Consider the following 21694-nt stretch of genomic DNA (forward strand, 5'->3'; position numbering starts at 1 on the left):
AGTCCAGTTGGGCACTCCAGGAGCGCAAAGCGAACCGCGTGAATTTGCGCTGGATCGACTCTAAACGAGCTAGGGGGAGAGCAGCTGTAGGCCACCATACTACCGAAGCGTATTCTAGCACTGGCCGCACCAAAGCGCAGTATAGCGTCTTGATGCAGACCGGGTCAGTGATGTCTCGTGCTATTTGTTTTAGTAAGCCGATCAATTGGTTACCCCTTAGTGACAACGTGCTCTAGCTGGTCGTGGAAACTCAACTTTTCGTCAAGGAGCACTCCTAGATCCGTGACACAGCTTTTGACCCCAATGGTAGATCCTTTTAACGCACAGTCATACACTAAGGGGCATCGCTTTCTCGCAAACGTAACGACAACACACTTCTCGACGCACAATTCAAGACCATTCAAAGAGCACCATGACTGGAAGGCACTTAGAGTGGCTTGAAGGTGGAGTTGGTCAGACCGGTCACGGATAGGCAGGATCAGCTTCGCGTCGTCCGCATCCAGTAGGTGGCTGTCAGGAGGGAGCAACCGTGTTACGTCATTCAGGAAAATGACAAACAGCAGCGGTCCAAGGTTACTCCCCTGCGGCACCCCTGAGGAAGCATCGATACGGCGCGATGTATGGGGTCCTTCATTAGATGTTATCCTAGACAACTTCTTTAAGCACTAGTCATTAAAACGAAAACCTTAAATGTGACGAACTCCAAAGTTCTTGAAGCACCGTTGATATTACAGCAATAGTTATCTGCTAGTTAGTGCAACCTGCTGAGACTTCCGGAGCTACCTTTAGATAACAAATTTGGAAACATTTTATATGGAGTCGAGACTCCTTTGCCGGCCTTAATCTCAAGTAGTTTCGGATATTTACCACATTTCCATTCACTCATTGCAGGATACATCGTATTGCGTATGGGAAGGACTTGACACGTATAAAATAAAAACTCAATATCTCATTGTACCGGACCTTACATAGACTTCAACAAATAAGTAATGCTAATAGAGCTGTTATTGTCATTTTACCCTCAAGCCACACTAATTCTTCAGTCATCTGTGCACGCCCGGTTTGGCGGGCTGAATCCCGTTGCGTAAGAATTTATTTATTTTCATAAATCCACAGTTCCGCAAACGAACCCCAGGCTTTAAGAAACGTCACTGGCCCAACGTACCAACAGCGACCGGGGTCACACAAAACGAGGAGCGGGTAGTACGCAAACAAAAAACAGAACCTTTTTTTGCTTTCCGCCTCACGAAATGGCGTTTACTTTGCAGCGGGATATTAGTGAAATCCTTTCAAAGTCCAACCTTTTCCCCATTTTCCCTGGCAGCCAGGCGACAAAGAAAGGCACTAAAATGTTTTCATACATTCAACTTTACGGACGAGAAAGCACTTGGATTGTACCGTTCTTTACGTGTTTCGTGTTTTTTTTGTTGTTGTTCGTTAAAAAGTCCCAACGAGTCCTTTCTCCACCAGCAAACAGAGTGGACAGCTTAAGTCGGGGCGTGGTGAGTGTGCATACGGCAGGCAGAGTCTGCCGTAGTGGATTTATCGTTCCTATCGGCGCGCTCGGGATCCGATGAAAACGCTGGCTGTGGGCATTAGACGAAGAAACACATTAACAAAGCGAGTTGAATGCACATTACTCATTCATCCGTGAAAGAGAGTGAGAGAGAGAGAGCGCGCGCAAGAAGGTCCCAGAGCAGACGGTGACGATTTGAGCGCAACCCTAAACAGCTTAAAGGGGACGACGACGCTAAGGATTACGTAGTTTCTGGGGATAGGGTTCGAGAGACCAGCAGTTCTGGGGAGGACCGATACGGTTCGATTCCACCGCTCCCAGGTAAGAGATGTTTGTTTTCTTAAATACATTCCCGGGCTCACACGTCGCCGTAGGTGTAAGGGTAGTTGGTAAGGTGCCGTTTTACGTAACCTTCCCAGAACGGCAAGGCTGCGCTGTGCAGGCGGATGTGTTCGGATCGGTGGAGATGAGGTGAGTGTTTACCGTGTTCTTGCCAAACCTCTCGATACCATTTTTCCCAGGCTTTATCGTTACGGCAGCGTTTCTTTTGAAAAAGCTAAAGAGAGACGGCAAACATAACAGCCCCTCAGGGGTATTAACGTTGGCACAAACGGACCTGTCACTTGTAGCTGATGTGTCGTAAATTGAGTTTTTGATTAGGAAATTCTAGATTGATTTTACAGCTTACGGGTATTGTGTTATTTGTGGTTTACCGTTGGTTTTGAGCTTTCCATCGATTGAGCAAGTCATCGATAATTAGAATTTTTTTAAAGATATTGTACAGATAGCAAAATACTTTAGTTTTTATCAAGTTTAATGAGTTCTTTTTCTTAGAAATATCCAGGACAAAATATAGCCCAACGCTCTAGAATGAGCTAGCTCTAATTGAATGCCAGCCTATTTGGTCCGAAAGTTCTCCGTAATATAAACAACTACCTTCCTTCCTCGTCAGTTGGGTTTGCGAAAAACAATAGCGCACCAGCAGTTTTTCCCCAAAATTTCTGAAACGGAATACAGATTCGCTTAAGGGCCTCGGAAAGCAATGCAAACACACAAGCTTATAGGCTGGAAACTTTCCAGCCCAATTGTGTTCGTACCGTGCCCGAAGTTGGTAAAGATAAGTATAAAATACGCATTAGACAAATATAACCTGACACACAGTGGGGGGAGCCATTCGTGAATGGTTCTCTTTGTGCCCGTATGCCTGACATGGCAGGGTGCTTACAACATTCACACAAACGCTATGACAGGGCTCACATATCCCCGACACATTCGGATGAGTAGTAGACGCTTGTGCCCTGCAGCGGCCAACAAACACAAAGCCGCAGCATCAAGCACAACACAGCGGATATTATGTGTGGAGCGATGAGTTGATAAGCGGATGATGTGGCAGGAGATGGATCATGTTTGACTTAATGAAAACAAACATGAAGCGTAAGTTTGCATGGACGTGGACGTATACTAAGAAAGAGACCAATACATAAGTAAGACACAGCTGCCTTTGTTTTAATCCATACTTTTTAGCCACAAACTAGCTTGGTTTTGAGGTTCGGCTTCCCAGGACAACTGAAAACTTAAACGAACAAAGTTGTTCGTACTATCGTTGATATCTTGCAGGAGAGGAAGAAAGACGTTGACAACGGACATAGAGTCACAACACAATCGGACGATAAATCATACTTCCCGATCAGTTTTCTGCTGGCGCCAAAATTGCCACTGCCAGCAGAGGAGTTAGCCGTGCGGCAAAATAGGAGAAAATTCGCATTAAATTGCCATCGGCAAGTCAGCGAAATCAGCGAAACAGTCAAACGAAGAACGAGGATTTTCTTACAAAAAAAAAAAAAAAACAAAAGCTCACAGAAGAGTTTTCTATGTTACTGCCTCTTCGTGTTCTTTCCTGGTGACCATCTTGAAGCAGCCATTGATTAGTATGCTAGTCAACCGCACACCAATCGACGAGCTGTCAAACGAGGCGACATTATGCCAAGACACTACATGCGGGGAAAATCGAAGTGTATCGAACGATAGCTGGGAAACCCGTGGTGATCCAAAGATCTTTGCACGATATGGCTTGCAGGGTGTGCCGATGGCGAACAACGCAGCAGGCAACGAAAGATTATTCCGATCAAGCGATAACGTCGGGCGTTAATCGGTGGATTTGGTTGAGGCCCGAGAGCCTTAGCGAACCGTTTGATGAGCGAAAAAACGTAACAGCTCCTAAGGAAATGTTTTTTATGGCATGGCTGAGGTACGCATGGTGAATATTTGATGGACACACTGGCAAGTTGACCTATTGTTTCGTAGCTTAAATGCTCTTGTGACAGTGGCAGTCAATGTGAAGAAAAATTACCAGACCAGACATGATCTTGAACTAATGCGATGTTGGAGACATGCGATACAAATTGAATCAATAAATAGATGCATCCTGAGGTACGATTTTTTAGTCTACAGCTATTATTCTGGCTATATATTATCTATTGGAGTGTAACGACGTTATAGCTAGGTTTCATTCATACTCCAAATTATTCTTGAATTAAATCTGTATTCCATCCAACGAGGTCCTCCTCTTTCCAATCCATTGGAACAAAAGGTACTAATATACAGGCATTTAAAAGTGCTATAATTTCAACAATCCTAAATTTACAAAAGTAGTTACTAAAACACTAGTAAACGCAACATTTATAGCTTCCAAACTACCTGACTTATATCTGTAGTGTAGCTATTAAGCAATCGAATGAATCCGATCATCTTTCCAAACACAAAACATAAAATTAAGTACCATTTCTAGAACAGCACTCTGTAGCAGTTCCTTACCTTAACGGGACTTTATCAGGCGTTAGTGAATTATGTATTGAAAGCAGCGCCCACCGCATGCTTGATCTAATTAAACGGAAGGCAATCCTTCATTCTGTTCGCACAGGATATTCCTTCGTTCGTTCTTTTCTCGAGCTTGCTCGACAGCACTCGTGTAAGCACTATTCTCTCCTTTCAAATAGACACAAAGAATTCGAACGATGAATGAGCGTGTGAAGAACCGCTGGGCAACCTTGGGTAGCGAGGGCCTTGCCTTAAGCTTTTAATCCTTTTCCCCAACCTAGCCAAAGGGCGGATGAGGCGAAACTTTTATATCGCTCACGTTCCCACACCTGTCTGCGGGGACCGGGGTGCACTAATTAATTGCCCCGCCAGCACAGTAGTACGCAAACCGACCTGGGCGTGTGCGAATTAGCGTCACCATTAGCGCAAGACGCAAGACACCAAAAACCTCATCCAAACGTGACGGTAAATTACGAGCATCGCTGCCGGGAACTACGTGTGAAGCGCTGCTTGTCGGGAGCAAATTCGAATGATGCGATTATGCTTCGCCCAAGTGATACTTGACGAATTGTGCGCGTGCGGTGGGGGCTTATTCAGGTGTGCAACATGCTGTCTGAGTATGGGACGGCAAAAAAGGAGATTAATTGGAGCGTCAATTTGGTTGATTCCTGGTAGAAAAGGTGTACGCAAAACCACACAGAGCTCGCCCATCTAATTGCGCTGGGAAGGAAGTATGAAGAGGCTTAATTGTGGGCTCTTGGCGCTTCGTGGCCCGTTTCGTCGAAGGTTTCGTGGGACCATGCATTTGAAAAGGCTTAATTCACACGCTGGAACACGCTGAAGATACAGAAAAAAACGGGCCAAAATTATGTGACGACGACATCTTTTCTGCTTAGTTTTAGGATTAAATGGTCTTGTCAGTGTTTTGCGAAGCGTGTTAAAACTTTCAATTGCTATAACGATGTTACATAAAACAGAAGATTGGCCTGTTGTTGTTGTTTATTCCTTAACAGACATTCCTGGAACAAGACGATGCAAATTTTATTAATCTTTCTCTCATTTGTGCGCTTTATTCAACCCCTAACGCAAAGCGGGCGCGGATACAGTAGCCGTGCATGCTGGCGGAAAAATGAGCTGTGTGCGAAGACACAATTTCAGCGATGCTTCAGATTGAATTACGTAGACGCACAAATTGATCTTCCTTGCTTTGTTATTTGCTCATTTTTTTCTTCCTCCTTTCTTTGCTTCATAGAAAAAGGACACCACTTCACAGGGTGCTACTCGAACATAGAGAAATGAGTAAGTCGTAGCTCTGCTGTGCGGGATCGCGGCAATGTTAAAGCAAGGAAACGTGAGCTACTTCGTTCGCACGGTTTACACCGGTATCTATTTTCTCTGGAAATAAGAATAATACAACAAAAAAACGAGCACCACCACGCCACCGGGCAAAACCCTCGAGTGGGCCCCGAAAGACGCAAAGCTGCTTTCATTGAGCAAATATTTCGCCCCCTCGGTACGGCTGGCAACCGGCTAGCGTCTTTCATCATCTTGATGCTAGCCAGCCGCGCTTCAATGTACTACCGCCGTGGACCGAGAGTAGGTGGCAGCGTAAAAAGAATAGAAAAGGAAAAACACAAAAGAGCGAAAGTACAAATTTCCGAATCCGAAATGGATAGCTGCCAGCGTAACAGAAGACATTTTTCGCTTCGTTCCAGTGAATGTTAAGATCGCGACTAGTCACGAAAATTGAATTCAACGACGAAGAAGCCTCACCACCGGCAACGGTGCGCGATGTAAGAGTATTGCCATGGTTCATGCGAATCATTCTGCCTTTGATGGCGGTTAGCATTGTTTTGCAACAAGCGGAGGGATAAGGTGCAGCTTTACCAGGGGGGGACCAGGGACAGGACAAGCTTACACAGCAGCCAGATAAATGGATGCACATTTTCTGTTGTGAACGGTAATAAGGACATACCGGGGGGAAAAAAAACGGGCGTAGCGCGTGCCTTTCTGGTGAATGTTCTCATGTGTATCTCCCTCGAAGTGAAGCGTGTATTCAAAATGAAGCCAATGAAGGTGCACCACCTTGCGTTGTAACCTTTTTTGCAGATGGTACATTTTAACAATTGCCTCAACTAATAATAGAAGATGAAGGTTGTGGGAGCTACGGAGATGTACATCGAGATTTTGGCTCTATGTTTCTGGCATACTAGAATGTTATAAAGATGTAATATACATTCGAGAGGCAACATTTGTTCTTATTAACAATACGCTGAACTATATAAAACAAAACTCTACAAATCACGTTGTGGTAATCGATAGGATATAACTGATATGAAAATGGCTGGAAAGGTCTCACCAATATCCTTGATAAACCAAGAAATTCTACCTAGAAAGCCAAATATTGTACTATTCGTCACTTAATGAACTCGTATTATCATACGCTAATGATTTTAATCCACTTGGAGCTGTAATGTTTACATCCCGACTAGAGCCTCCTAATAACAATTTGGCAAAGAGATGACTCTTGTTCATTGCTAGGTGTTGTTTACTTTAGAGTAACATTAAACAACATTAACAACATTAAACTTTTAACATCAACATTATATTTTTGTGGATACTTCGAAAAGGCAGCCCAAGGTTTTCACTTTTTTTCACTCATCGGAGTAACGAGCTTTACGAGTTATGCGATGGTTTCTCTGTTGTAGAATCAAATCCACCAGATTCCGGCTATTTCATACATTTGACATTGAACGACCCAACCAGTTAAGACTTTGTAGACTCGTTTATAATGACAGCGAAGGGTTTGGCTGTGATAGCCCCAAATGGAAATGGCAAGATGGCATGGATGCGTCCATCATTAATTATAGGATTGACAGACAATAGTACGATGTCCTGAGCAATTTTGGACACTCCTAAGATATCAGGATAACAAGGAGAAAAGGGTAACTAAATGACTTCACAAAGCAAATACCACAGTTGGGGTAGTTCCTGATATCTCTGTGAAATTAGGTCATAAGAACATGTCTTCCCTTTGTTCTGACATCACATGTCAAGTAAGCAGTCATGTAAGTGTGCGAACTGTACCAGATAAGGAGATAAATCCTATAATGCGTTATCGTATTTCGCACCTTAATACACATGAGTTGTAGTTATCCAATTACCTTTCGACAATTTGACATTTATTTACTGTCCATTCTTTGCATGTAATCTTCTCGGTGCTGCGGTGATTTTGTAACCAATACAGGCAATATAATCATATTATCTAAAGTTTAATTCTGCAGTAGCCAGTATTGTAGTAAAGATCAGTAACAATTCAGAGCTTGAAAATAACATAATGAATGCCTGTTTAGCAAAGGTTTTTTTTATATTTTTTTTAACATTTTCCCACAATAAATCAAGCAAAACACGGTAGTTTGTCGGCACCCAGTACGCTTTAAGGTCAAAAGCACGCTCGAGAAGGCATCGGAATGGCTAATATCAACATATCACAAAAATATTAAATTCCTTACTATTCCATCACCGTTCCATCAGTACCAAAAGGAGAGCTGCTCACGTACAATGGAGCTCACAGCATGCCACTTTCCACAAGGGTGCCCCCTAGCTTGGCACAACACAACACAGACCGTAGCTAGGAAATACGTCATTCGAAATCCTCACATTTATCATTCTGCTCGGGCAAAACCGGTTCAGTCCTTAGTCACGATGGCTCTAAGTTGTTCACAAAGCATAAACACACCAACCGAAACCACTGTCCTCGCCATCTGTACTTCCACACACTTTCGATGAAATGTGTGTGTGTGTGAGAAAGAGAGAAAAGGACACCCCAATGATACACAATAGCAAACACCATAGAATATACAGCTGATTTTGTTTTCGCAGCTACAACACCAAACACACCCGACCAGTCGATAGCGGGACAACCATTTGGGCTGGGCTGGCGCCGCGGCATATGATACGGCAAATTATACCAGCGCAAGGAAATGACTGCTCCATTCGTATGAGCCTCGCGTATCGTCTCGTCCTGGTAAGCTTTTTTGTTGCTGCTGTTGTATCCCTCATGGAGTCCAGTGCCGAGGACGGCGGATTGCGATGTTTTCATTGCGAATAAAGAATGGTAATAAAATCGCAATAAATGGGTTACGATTTATGTTTCTGCTCTATACCGGCGTATGCTTATGTTTTTTCCCATTAGTGCACAAAGTATTGATCGAGCAAAAGAGTTTTCGATTCACAGCTATTCGATATTCGGAGCAGTCTGTAGAGCGAAGGGAATTTTATTTGCATGTGATGAATAACTTTTGCTGGGTGTAGAACAAGTTTAAAGATTATAAAATATTTCAACAATGATCTGTTTTTTTGCTGCCTAAAGATAAATGCTTTTAATGTAACAGTATGATGTAAGGGTACCAGTAAGCAAATGTTCTGTTTGTAATACCGATTTAACGAAGCATTGATCATAAAATTGAATGAAAACAAGAAATTATTCATTCCGATTTCCTCGATGCGGCATCGTCGTTATTAATCAATGCAATTAAAACAGCTTACCATCTCACAATGTGTCACCCGACCCGAGAATGCAACATTTTCATCCAATCCAGTACCGCTCGCTGCATATTAATGACTGCGAAATGGGTTCGCAGAATCAACGCGCTGTTGATTTATGCGCAACCAAGCACCACCACTGCCTGCCACTCGGTGTGTGACAACATAGTTGTTTGTCGTACGTGCCCGCCGCCTGTGATGCCATACCACGGGCGCTTGGTAAGCTAAATTTCCCCTTTTAATCGATTCTCAGCTTCATCGGAACCGTAGGTGGTGGGTTTAAATGTTGCGATCGATCGAAACACACAGCGTCGATTAAAAATAAAGCCAAGCTGTATAAATAACCCAATCAAATGTAATTTGATTCGATCCGCAAATGAAATAAACGATATTCGATTGAGCTTTTCCGACGCGGGCTGAGCTTGGGGCTAAAAGCATTCTACCACAGCAACATTGAGCAACAACCCACCTCGCTTTCTGGACGGTTAAGGGCCGGAGCTTGGTCAGTCACGTAAGTCCAAAAATAAAAACCACTTTATCATCGCACCCGTCGTCCCGCCTTATGTTCAGCGCTGCACATAATGTGGGGCTCATCTCTTCCTCTTGGAAATACCACCCATCCCTCCTGGTTAGAGTTTATGGGTTCGAGCTGGTTAGTGTGTCATCTCGTGCGATCTAACGTCTCTCTTTTGTCGGTGCATAATTTTCGCAACACTTCCAGTCGTCCGAAACGTGCGTGGTTGTAAAACGAATTTGCTTGTTAATGCCACACAGCCCTACGATGGTAAAATCGATAAGCATAATGTACACACAAACACATACATCCAGCACAGTTTCCGCCTGTGGGTGTTTAAAAGAAACAAGAACTCACCCAAACGCCACAGAAGCAGTGGATTTCTCCTGACGTAAGACGATCAACATAAACCGGCAGATTTATGATAATGGCATGCGGTTGCCGGTCCGGGAGAGCAATTACAATTTTAGCCTCTTTCAACGGCCCACCCCACACCGAATTCTACCAGTGCTACCAGAAATGACCCCCCCCCCCCCTGCCTACCGTTGTCTTCCATCGACTCCCACCACACTGGAAAATGGCGTGGTGGAAGTGAGAAATTGACAGGGCAAAAGGATTATTTTCTCTCGTTTTACGCCCGTGAAAACGCGATAAGAAGGTTACTCAACCAGCCCCCGCAGTGGCACCCACGCAGGCTGTCGGTGTTGTGCTAGGTTAGGATTCGGTTCTTTCCCTGCACTGTTGTTGCGAGTCGAGTTGCGTAACACAAGCGGCAAGTGATTTCGGACGGTTGCGGTGGTTCCGAAACTGACTATCAGCCGAAAGCACATTGTGTTTTAATTATTAATTGGATGGTTTAATCGTGTGCTTTAAATACACTTTTCGCTTCAGTAGATCGTTAAGCAAATAGGGAGAGCTCCAGGTGGCGGTAGAGCCAATGCAATTAAATTGATTCATTTGAGAGACACAGCCATTTAGGAAAGGGTAATACTGTAATGGCCCTGTTAATACATTTTGTGGTAAAATCATCTTTTTCTTAAGTAATAGATACAATCAGTGATGGGAAAAATGAAGTTTTTGTCGTAATCGATTCCGGCTAGCTTCGCAGTTTTCTGGAATCGATTCCGGATAGTAGGTCCGGAAGCAGTTTCCGGAATCGATTCCGGGATCGTCTTCGGAATCAGAATCGACTCCAGGATTGATTCCGGAATCGGCACCAGGATTGATTCCGGAATCTGAATTGGTTCCGGAATCGACTCCGGATACGACTCCGTATTCGGAAAGGATTCCGGAATCGACTCCGGAATCGGTCCCGGAATAGGGACTCGAATCGGAATTGGCACCTAAATTATAATCGGCTTCCAAACGGAGTCAGATTCGGCATCGCCATTAAAATAGGCGTTTGGGTCCATCAATGATCCATTATCATGGAGATTCCCGAACTGATTTCTCTCCAGAGTCAACTTTGGAATCGGCTCCGGAGTCAACTCTGGAATCGGCTCCGGAGTCAACTCTGGAATCAGCTCCGGAGTCAACTCTGGAATCGGATTTGGAATCGGCTCCGGAATCGGATTCGGAATCGGCTCTGGAATTTGAATCGATTCCAGCAACGGAATCGATTTCAGCATCGTAATCGGCTCCGGAATTGATTCCGAACACGGAATTGGAATCGGGTAGGTCCGATCCCGAGCTCCCACCGCTAGATACAATTTATTTTTACTATGTAATGAAATATCTCTGCGTTTACTATGTAATAAAGCCGGCGCAGAACGAGTTGAAGAAGTAGATAATGGAATGGTGTACTGCTTTCATTATGTTATCTAGCTCAAAAGAGTGAGCTACCTCGTTTACTATTTAAATTAATTGCGACGACTATGACCCGAGTAGAACATTATTCCTCATCCGGGTTTAATGTTCTATACAGTTTTTTTTTTCGCGAGGTACGCGAATATTGCGTTTCGGAGACATCCGCGTAAATAGAATATCAGGTTTTTCAGCCAAAATATAGGGAAGAACCTTTCACGATACTAGCCAGCATTTTTATATGAAGTTTGACCGTTAGCGACTGAAATCAAATCAAGACTCCATACAAAATTACACACAAAACTAGCCAGCGATTTACAGCCTAGATTATTTCAGCCATAAGGCTAGAATTCGATTCGAGTACCTGCTCGAAAAAATGTCAAAACAAGGTCGTGTTTTCATTTATCCCTAAGGTGCATTAAAGAGAATTTTGAAATGAGATTTAATACATTTTAAAGCATTGTTCCAAACTGGTTTTAGTCTTGATAAACTGGTCAATTAATCAGTTTAGCGAGTTGTTTGACATTAATTATGCCACCAACTGTCAAACTTCTGTAAAAAAAGTGTAAAAAAGCAGGCTAGTATTGTGAAACTTTCTAAATTTTTGAAATCATTTCTGAATTTTCATTTTAAATTCTACTGTTAGTCATTTTATTCATTTATTTTTGTGGCTCCTGTAACAAACATCAAAACCGACAGTGACATGAGACAGGTAGGATTATTCATAGCGACCGTGCAATATGTCTGGATACGTTGGCATACGAGATTCGTCCCCCTTCCCCCAAAAAAAGAATCATAAGAGCAGTGACACAGCGTGAGCAGAATAACGCATCTGTAGAACAATGTTGCATTAATATTCAAAGCATAGCAAACTCGCACAACGTACTCGACTGCTTTGCGTGAGATTCATGCTAAAAATACACGGCGCCGCACACAGATGGCGCTCTTTGCAGCAACTGATCCACCCGGTGGCGGGAAGGGGACACACACTTTGCAAAACGACGGGAGGGGCTCGCCAGTCACGTGGAGAATGTTTGAAGATTACAAAATAGCAATATCCGGCCACCGGGGGCTTCGATCGCGAGCGAGACAACGGAAAGCGTAACGCGCTGTGCCGGTACACCGCGCTGCCGCGGGAAGGAAGTGATATCTGATTGCAGCAAGCGCAACACGTGCGGGAAGAAGCAAATCACCGCACGGAATTGAATCACCAAAGAAATCAGCACCACCATCTTTTGTGGTGTGTGTTTACGATCAGCAAATTTGGGCGAGAAAAATTGAAATGTGGTTTTCACCGCTTCATTTTCTTGCAAACATCATTTTACCACCCAAGCGCAATTGCTGTTGCGTATGCTTGTGTTGTATGCTTCAGCGCGCGATTAAAAGATCTTTACACATCGTTGGCCTGTGTACACTGCTAAAGCTTTATTCTAATTTTGCGGCGCTCCAAGATGCTCTCATGATTAATGGTAAGCTACCACAAATGTGACGACAGTGTGTCAAGAACACAAACACGCACTACACCGTACCGCAAAGATGGGGTTCGCATGGAAGGCTTAGGACGCGTGCGGTGCGCCCGCCAAGGAGTGTTGGAAAGCAATGCCTTGCAGGTGTGTTCCGGGAAAGTAGACGCGAGTGCGCTCGTTTGCTAGAAGGTCGATAGACCTGCCTGCCTGCCTGCCATCACCAACAACCAATTCCCCCGGCCGACCGACAAAGGTTCAGATTTCTTCCGCAAAGGCTCAACCGGTTGGGCGAGGAGGTCGTACGTTTATCTGGCAACACCTTCTCAACCGTTAAAGGTTGACTTTTGTCGGCACAACTGATATGTTTGTTTTTTGTGCAGCACCCTTTAATGCACGATCTAGCGGAGCGATTGGAGGGGCCCGTGTTGTAAATATTATCTTTCCATTAACCTTATTTAGTGTTGGCGCATTCGGTTGAGTGCCTGCTGCGGTTGGGATTGGTAGCGCTTGTAAGATGGAGTAAACAATGTTTCAAAGAAATGAAGAAACAAGCCCGCTGAGAAAAAACGCGTACTTTTAAAGTCGGATTTTGCGGGTTTTTTTTCTCTACATTCCATAATTATGCTCTCATAAAACATCGTTTAGTGGGAAACTTGCCACAAGAAACTTATTCTTCGGCACACATTTTTCTGCACAGCGTTTCGCGGCCAAACACAGCAGTACCCTGTGTCGGGCAACACACAACAGCGCCCCGAAGAACTTTATAATGCTCTCTTCTCACTATCTCAGCGCAACCCAGCCACAGCACAGGCATGCAAAATAATCAATACACCAACAACCGAGCAGACTCTCATAAAGCTCGCCAGGCGGCACTATCTTCTACTATTATGCCCCCATACATGCATGCATGTCATGCACGGCCCGCCCAAGGGGATGGTGTTACGCTGTGCGAGCAGGCACGAGCATTGGCGTTCTTTGCTAATCATATGGGGCGCACCCTGCTTAACCTTCCGTGGTGAATGGGAATGCTGCACAAGGTTCGTTATTAGCCTGCCGTTACAGCGCACCATGACCCATTAGGCTGGTGGAAATGAGGGCGCGGTGGTGGTTGCAATACTTTGACGGTGCCTTTACGAAGACACACGACGGGACCCGACGGTTATTGATAGGAGGTATATTAGACACTTTTGGATGGTGATGGTGATGCTGATGCCACTGCACGAGTTCATTTCAACAGGGCACATTAAAAGGGAACACAACGTGAGCCCAGCCCAGGGTACAACCATACACACATGTACTCAAACACGAATGTGTTGGAGAGGGAGAGCCGAGTACACGCTGGAAGCTGTGCAGGATGGTGTGTTGTGTGTTGGCTTGGGTAAGGTTGGTTGTTTGCTAAGGTCAATGTTGGGACAGTAGCGAAAGGTTTAAGTTATTCATCACGTTTCCGGTCGAAAGGTTAACGCATGTTGTGGGCACGAGAGGCGCTTTCGAGCGTGCTTCGGTGCGGATGTAAACAGCACCTACACATCGTAGGTGTAGAAGCTGTAGTTGATAAAGCTGAGACGAGTCAATATGCAGCGTAATATATTTGTTCGTCATGTATCATCAGGTGTGCCAGGAAAATTTAAAACCATTTTTTTTTCACATTAAATAAGCAGACAAATAAAATGGATATATGTAACATTCATTATAAATAGTTTAAATTGAATAAATAAATTCAATATTCAAATAGATCAAATAGAATAGAGAAAATCGTTATAGTAAGTATCTTTATTTCTTTTTTTGCGGTTTCGTGGTTGCATCTAACTTAATAAATCGCGAAAGCCTTAGGCAAATATGCCGGCATTATCACGTAGGTCGATACAACTAACAGTCAAAGATTTTCATTTCTGATTCCATTTACTGGTAAGCACGCGGTATGATCACATACTATGATTTGAAGAAATTACCACTTCGTTTAATTTTCAATAGGAAAACACAAATGGTGGAGACGCCTAGTAGCTGATGAAAACTCAGTTTCAGCATGTTTTACGTTTTCAGTTTGAAAAATGTAATTTCGAGCCTTCATCAGCGCAATATGTGTTTCCTAAAATATTGTTTTTATTAAATTAATTTCACTTAAATTCCAAGTGTCAACAGGCGTCAATTATTTACTCTAACGCATCTATTTTTGTATGCAAGTGAACAGTTATTTTTTACAATTATACAGGGCTTCCCACGTTTTATTGGTCAGTTCCCATGATTCCCACAATTTTTATTCGTTCCTACGATTTTTTTTTTCGTATCCCATAGATTTTTGGTTCGTTCCCATAGTTTATTGGTATTTTCCGATTGTATATCAATACAATTGAACCTAAAAATTATGGGAAACGGCCAAAAAATCGTGGGAACGCACCAAAAAATATGAGAACCCACCAACAATTGATGGGAACCGACCAATAAATCGTGGGAAACCCTGTAAGAATCATGACAACTTTACAAGGAATTGAGCAGAATTTTGATAATTGTAATTTTACATCATATAAGCGCTACAAAAACCAAGTAATTTGGTAGTTTTTTCCTGTGAAAACTAATCAAATTAAATAAATTTTCTAGACATTGTAAACATCTCAGAATACATCTCACCTTTTTACATTACATTAAAATGTCCATATTTGGCTAAACAATTTCAATAATTCGTTCAATTATATTTTTAAATGCTTAACATCAATCGAATAATTTTGAAACACAACACAACACAACAATTAATGTCTTGCAGGCAAACATTGGTGCCTTAGAAACAATTATTGGAGAGTTAGAGCCCAAATTAAAGCGTCAATAAAATTCAGAAACATTCACGAGGTTTTACTAATGTTAACTGCACGGTGAATAATTTTGACTATTATTAAATTGAGTTAGCAAAAATCGTATTTGAACCAGTGGCCATGGCGTTTGCGGATTCTGGCTAATTGTAAAATTTAAATATCAGTTAAAGATATCAACAGTAACGAGCTTTACGAAGCCCTTCAAAACAATCATCATAAATGATTAATTATTAAATTGTATACCAATATACAGCAAAGATCCTCCCTCAAATGCGATCACAGATCGTATGGCGTAACTTATGATAAAAAAAACAAGCAACAACGTTCTTTTGTATTTCTATGGATCTGTAATACATGCTCCTTTGTGTTATTTTTTAAAATTTCAACATCAAATCCTAAAAAAAGGGTTAGAGATAAATTACATAATCGAAATAATTCCACCACTTCAAACACAGCTAGTAGGATCCATCACTCATCAGGATCACGAATATTAGGAGAAGAAAACACGCCTCAATCATGCACACTCTAGCTGACCTTCGCCTACTCGTTTCGACTTCTCTACGATATCCAAACAAATCACCATTCACCTACCTTCATCATCACATTCGACCGGGCCATCATCGCCGGCGGGTTCATTTTCGTCCAAATTCGCATCCTTTCCCTTCGGCGCAGCTTCCTCCCGCCGCTCGCCAGTCACCAGTTTAGTGACACTTTTAATTTTCCGACCCCAACCCCCACTGCGTTTGCCATTCGTTGGCCCCGGTTCGTCAGCTTCGCCAGTTTCTTCGCGCGTTTCGTCCACATCACACCCCGTCCTGCCACCAGCGTCCTCATCGGCACCGACAGCATTTTTCCCCTTGCGCTTGAAGGTTTTCAGCCAGCCGCACAAACTCATCATCTGATTCGCGTCCGCCCGATTGCACACGGTTTGGGGGATATAGCGCCGGACGAGGGTGTGTAGGAAAAGAAGAAATTTTCACAACCCAAGGGTGACAAAGTGTCAGCGATACGCGAGCGTTTTACCCGTCGTTACTGACACGGTGCCGATCATCGTTGGTGCGCGTCCGGTATGCTGATGATGCTGGCGGCTGACTACTAGGCAAAGCGGTTAACGGTTCGATCGATTTTCAAACGCGACGGACGCTTCAGATTCGTTACACATTTCCGGCCCGGCGCTGCACTGCTACCCCGTGGTGTACGATTCGATTCTCGCTCAGTGGGCACGTCGTGTGGCACCGGTGAAAGCTATGTTTTGTTCGCGGTACCATACCATTTTACACCCAAATCAACGTTCCCGCTTCGCGAAAGGGTTTGATTTGTATTTTTATCACTTGACACTACCCCCACTTGTCGCAGCCGCAGACAGTGTTCAAGGCCACTATGGTTAAAGTACTACAGGTAGCTACATTCAGCAAATGTAAGCAAAGAGTGTAAGAGATTTGTAGACACATTTATTTAAAAAAAAAAATCGAGCAGATTTCGAGTAGTTTTAAAGCAGTTTACGAGTAGTACTAAAAACAATACTAATCTACTAAGCTAAAATAAGTTGTACTAAACATACGAAGTAAGGACTGGAATTTACGAAGCGAAACGTATCACTGTGATTTAACCCAGAGCAATGGACAGACATTGCAATTTTTTATTAGTGTTTTGTCAATTAGACTATCTTTACAAAGTTTTTCAATTCACTTTTGAATGTGCAAATTAATGTTCACCACCTCCAAGATGTTTTTCAACAGCTGTCAAATGTTGTATTTGCAACACAACAATGTTTCAATAACAAGATTTTCCACACATCACAAAGAACTGTCAAACTAAATCCTTATTGAAACGTGTTGAAAATCATGCTGAAGAAATTAAATATTATTATGATGGAAATTATATAGCAGAGTTAAAGGGTTTGCCAAGTCAGTTTCGAATGTAACCATTGCTATTCACCACAATCAAAATGTTATTCCACAGCAATCTGACATTTCTTTTCCATCATAATAGTTTTTAATTTCTTCAGCATGATTTTCAACCGGTTGATTTTAGCCGGTCTCATGGTACAGTCGTCAACTCGTACGACTTAACAACATGCCCGTCATGGGTTCAAGCCCCAAATAGACCGTGCCGCCATACGTAGGACTGACTATCCTGCTATGGGGGGAAATCAATAAGTCACTGAAAGCCAACCCCACAAGTGGGTTGGCAGGCCTTGACCGGCATCGGTTGTTGAGCCAGAGAAGAAAAAAGAAGAAGATTTTCAACACTCCAACGAGCTGCTGTCATGGTTTTTTCAGCGGGTCATTTTTTGAATGTTAACTTCATTATTTACCGCCTCCAAGGTGATTTCCAACAGCTGTCAAATGCTGTATTTGCAACACAATAATTTTCAGTTCTTCCACATGATCGTCTCAACACGTCTCTAGCTAAATTGTGTTTGACAGTTCTTTATGATGTGTTGAAAATCATGTATAAGAACTGAAATTTTATAATGATGTTAATACAATAAGTGACAGCTGTTGAAAAACATCTTGACATGCGGTAAATACCGGTATTATAATGTTGTGCACATTCGAAAATGACTTGGAAAACCCTATGTATGTCAAACAATTCGGGTTAAAAACGGATGTGGTCCTTGTTCGAAGTACGACAACTGTTGAGAATATTAGTGAAATTCTTTGAAATTTGAAATATATACTATAAAACTATCCTGGTTTAAGTTAAAATTATGAAGGTAAGACGAAATCAAAATATAAAATTAACCCCCAAGTCCGCCTGTAGACCACTGTGCGTCTATGGAAAAAGAACTAAATTTAGATTGGTCAAATAACACTATTTATACTCTCCCTTTACAATCTAACTTTCTAAACTAATGTTTTTTTTTCAATTCATCCATTAGATATGATAAAAAGCCTTAGATTCCTCATCCTTGGTCATCTTTCGGTCGCTTTGTCCCGCTTGATCAGTTATAAATTTAGACACTAATCAAACTAACGGAATCGAACGGAAATGGTGCCAGCATTTCCTGTAGCATTTTCATTGCCTGTTTGCCCATACCGAGCGCCAACACACGGAAACGAGATTTCATGCCGTTTTGCAATTCAATTCCAACCCAATCAATCATCCGACCGGCTGAGATTTGAATTCCCTCGGTCGGTTTCCCGCGTCCGTCCCAGCTGCCCAGAGCAGTGAAAAACCCTTTAGCACTCTCGGTGGGATTTGCGAGCGTGATTTCGCTGTGCGGCGTGCACGAAATGCGAATTTCGGGATATGGTTCGGTGCGGTGGAATGGCAGACTGTGTAGCGGACGGGCCCATTTTGCCCGAGGACATGTTTGATGAGCATGAGTCGCCCGAGTTTTGTGGAGCACACGGAGCAGACGACCAATGTTGACATACACACACTTATGGAAAACTGACCCCGGCATGGTGCAAAGGCTGTCCTGATCGGTGCCTAAATGTTGACAGACACGAACTCGATTAACTAATTTCCAATCGTCGTTGAGCGGAAAATTGATCGCTTTTGGGTTGCAATTGAATGCATTGAGAGAAGAACGACTTCATTGATTTTGTTGGTCCTCGTTACAAGTTACTGTTGAAAGCATTTGCAGCGCTTTTTTTAAGCAATAGAAGTTCAAACAATACTGCAAACGTTTCATTGAAATTAAAAGAGTAATATCCAATTCGATTATCATAACGTTATCCAATAGCATCAAACCATTATTCTAATAATAAATTCTATTTTTTAATAATAATTTGAAATCTTGGTATGATACAATTTGTCACATTCATTGTCACGTAAGAATTCACTGCAAATAAGGACTAAAAGTTGTTACACAAACTTTCCGGTTGAATCGTTTTGCCAACACTGCCAAAAAAACTCGTTCAAAGTTCCGAAACACGATACTTATCCCTCATAAAACGAGAGACTTACAAAACGGTAAAGTGCACTAGAAAACACGCCACCAAAAACACGGATACGCGATGCAAGCTCGCTGCACTAACGACGTTTGGCTCTGTTAAACGTAACCCGACCCAGAGAGTACGTAGAAATTCAATTATCCCAACACTTGACATTGCTTGACGTTGGCGTTCCCCCTTGCGCCGGTAAGTGCTTCCCGGTACAACACTTCAATCCGCTCTCTGGCCGCTTGGGAAATTCGAGCAGTGTTCCGGGTTTTTCTACGTAATTTTCCCCGTTTGACGACCAGAAAAGCGCAAACCAAAAGGCACCGAATAACCGACACCGATAAAACAAACAGCAGCGGCACACTAAAACGCGGATCGAAGTTACGTTCGCGTGTCGTGTACGGGCCGCCGGGCAGCGTTTTTCGGTGCTTTTTGGGGACGTAAACAACACAACTCACTCACACACTGCCGTACAACGTTCCGGCGGGGTTTTTTTTTCTCTGCCCCCTCCGACAGGGTGAGACGCATACAAACACTGCAAGCGAGCGAGCGGACGTGAATTTTACACAACACGTATCGCGGCCAAGCGCTGCCGTTCGGTGTGCCGTTTGAAGCGCTTTTACATTGCTGGGGTTTTGGAGGATTAAGTTGCTACGCAATGGAACGAGTACGAGGTTTGTTGTAAGTACGGCAAGTGAACAAACGGCACCATTACCATCACCACACCACCGTACACCGAATATTCGATCGAACCGAGTTTCCAAACACCGACGGGCTGATGCTTCTCCGCGAACTGTGATGCATCATGTCGACCGTCCGTCGTGAGAAAAACTGAAAACGCTGGTGGCAAAATTTTCCTTCATAGCACTGTTAGCGCGGCGTGTTACAGCTGCTGAGAGAGAGAATAAGCTTCACTGCTTGCACTTGTCGTCTTCTGCGGGAAGCTTTCTCTCGCTCTCTGTGACTCTCGCGCTTTTTCTCTCTCTGTTTGTCGGAAAAGCGTTCTCTCCATGCTCGTGCTCTCAATACCCCAGACACGTTTTGAAGGTTTTATCAATGAAAAGCTTTCCCGTGCGTCATGCGAGTGCGAAAGTGGCCATGGACGAGGACCGGCGGGATGGATGGATGGGAAAGTTTCGATTTTCACTGCCCGGTCTGATGAAATATTCATTCCCCTTTCCCACCCATTCACCCCAAGTGGAGAGGGAAATGTTTCCGTAGGCCGCAAGAAGTGAATGCATCACACACATAACAAGCATCATCAATGGGGTTTGTTTTTTCGTACGGTTGCACCTTTTGTCCAATGTGGGATCAGGTGGCGAATGATAAGATCAAAGCTAGATTTGTGTGAGAGGGTTTGTTTTGTTGTACTTTTTTCAAGTATTCGCTTTGTAACTTATTTGAAGTACGTCAAGAACAGCAGGTTTTGTTAGAAGATACAAAAACCACCTCCTAATTGCGGTGGGTTACTAGAGCGGCACTCATCGTGCAGCTCGTGGTGGATGGGATTTCGTTTGCTTATTGACACAGTTTTGTTTGTGCAATCAGTTGCTGCACCTACCTGTAGCTGATCCGGAGGACTGTTTGGGTAGCAGCAACGATTGGTTGACTGGTGACCGCATCGGGGATGTTGTTACATGCTTAACTTCTTTGTTAAGATTGGGAAGCTGCAGCTTGTCAGCGTTTTCCATGGTTTTAACTGCAAACAAAAACGAGAAGAAATGGTTTAACATATCCTTAATCTAATTTATTTTTAATCAAAAATTTGGTTATCTTTATCTTTATAAAAAAGTATTGATGTGCAACGCTTTGAAATTATTTGTACGGTTATAACGGTTTAACATGATTCGCAACAGCTGATATAGTGAAGTTAGATAAACAAAAATCTTGTGCAAAAGCCTTTGTTTTAGAGAAATTTTATTATAAAATATATATAAATACCAAGTCCCGTATTTTTTGTTGTTTCTTATACATAAAATCCGAGTACTTTTACTGTTTTTGTTTGGTTTAATAGTGTAATAAAAAAAACTACAAAAAAATAATTTTGCAAAAGTCGTACATTCTAGTCAATAGTAGAAGCTTCCCTACTTTTGTGTTTTTACATGCTCGGTGTATTCGTTCGTATCGTTCGCAACTTTTTAATACTGCAATAATTTGTAGCTAGCTCACCAATAGTTCGTATTTTCTGAGCATTTATATGGTTACAATGATTGCTTTGAATTGAATAATAAACTAAAGAACTGATTTTAATATTTATAAACACTCGTTCCATACAATTCTTGCACGCAAGTTTTGACCATGTGCGGAACACTGTGAATTGTTGTTATTTTGGT

General features: G+C 42.9%; 1 protein-coding gene across 5 annotated transcripts in view; it reads right to left on the reverse strand.

Moving 5' to 3' along the window:
* The window catches only part of LOC121598507 (cytochrome b5 reductase 4), a 58475-nt gene that overhangs the window by 26748 nt on the left and 10033 nt on the right, over positions 1 to 21694 (reverse strand). Inside the window, exons 1-2 of one of the 5 annotated variants that reach the window (XM_041925459.1) lie at positions 20077 to 20209; positions 16060 to 16870 (exon numbers count right to left, since the gene is read on the reverse strand). In XM_041925459.1, the coding sequence (XP_041781393.1) occupies positions 16060 to 16366 (307 nt within the window). In that variant the 5' untranslated portion in view covers positions 16367 to 16870; positions 20077 to 20209. Of the gene's footprint in view, positions 1 to 16059; positions 16871 to 19819; positions 20213 to 20922; positions 21061 to 21694 lie in introns of those variants that run through there. The other 4 variants (XM_041925461.1, XM_041925462.1, XM_041925464.1 and 1 more) reach the window with 4 other exon arrangements.

This window comes from Anopheles merus, chromosome 3L, assembly GCF_017562075.2.
Source record: "Anopheles merus strain MAF chromosome 3L, AmerM5.1, whole genome shotgun sequence".
Classification (NCBI taxonomy): domain Eukaryota; kingdom Metazoa; phylum Arthropoda; class Insecta; order Diptera; family Culicidae; genus Anopheles; species Anopheles merus.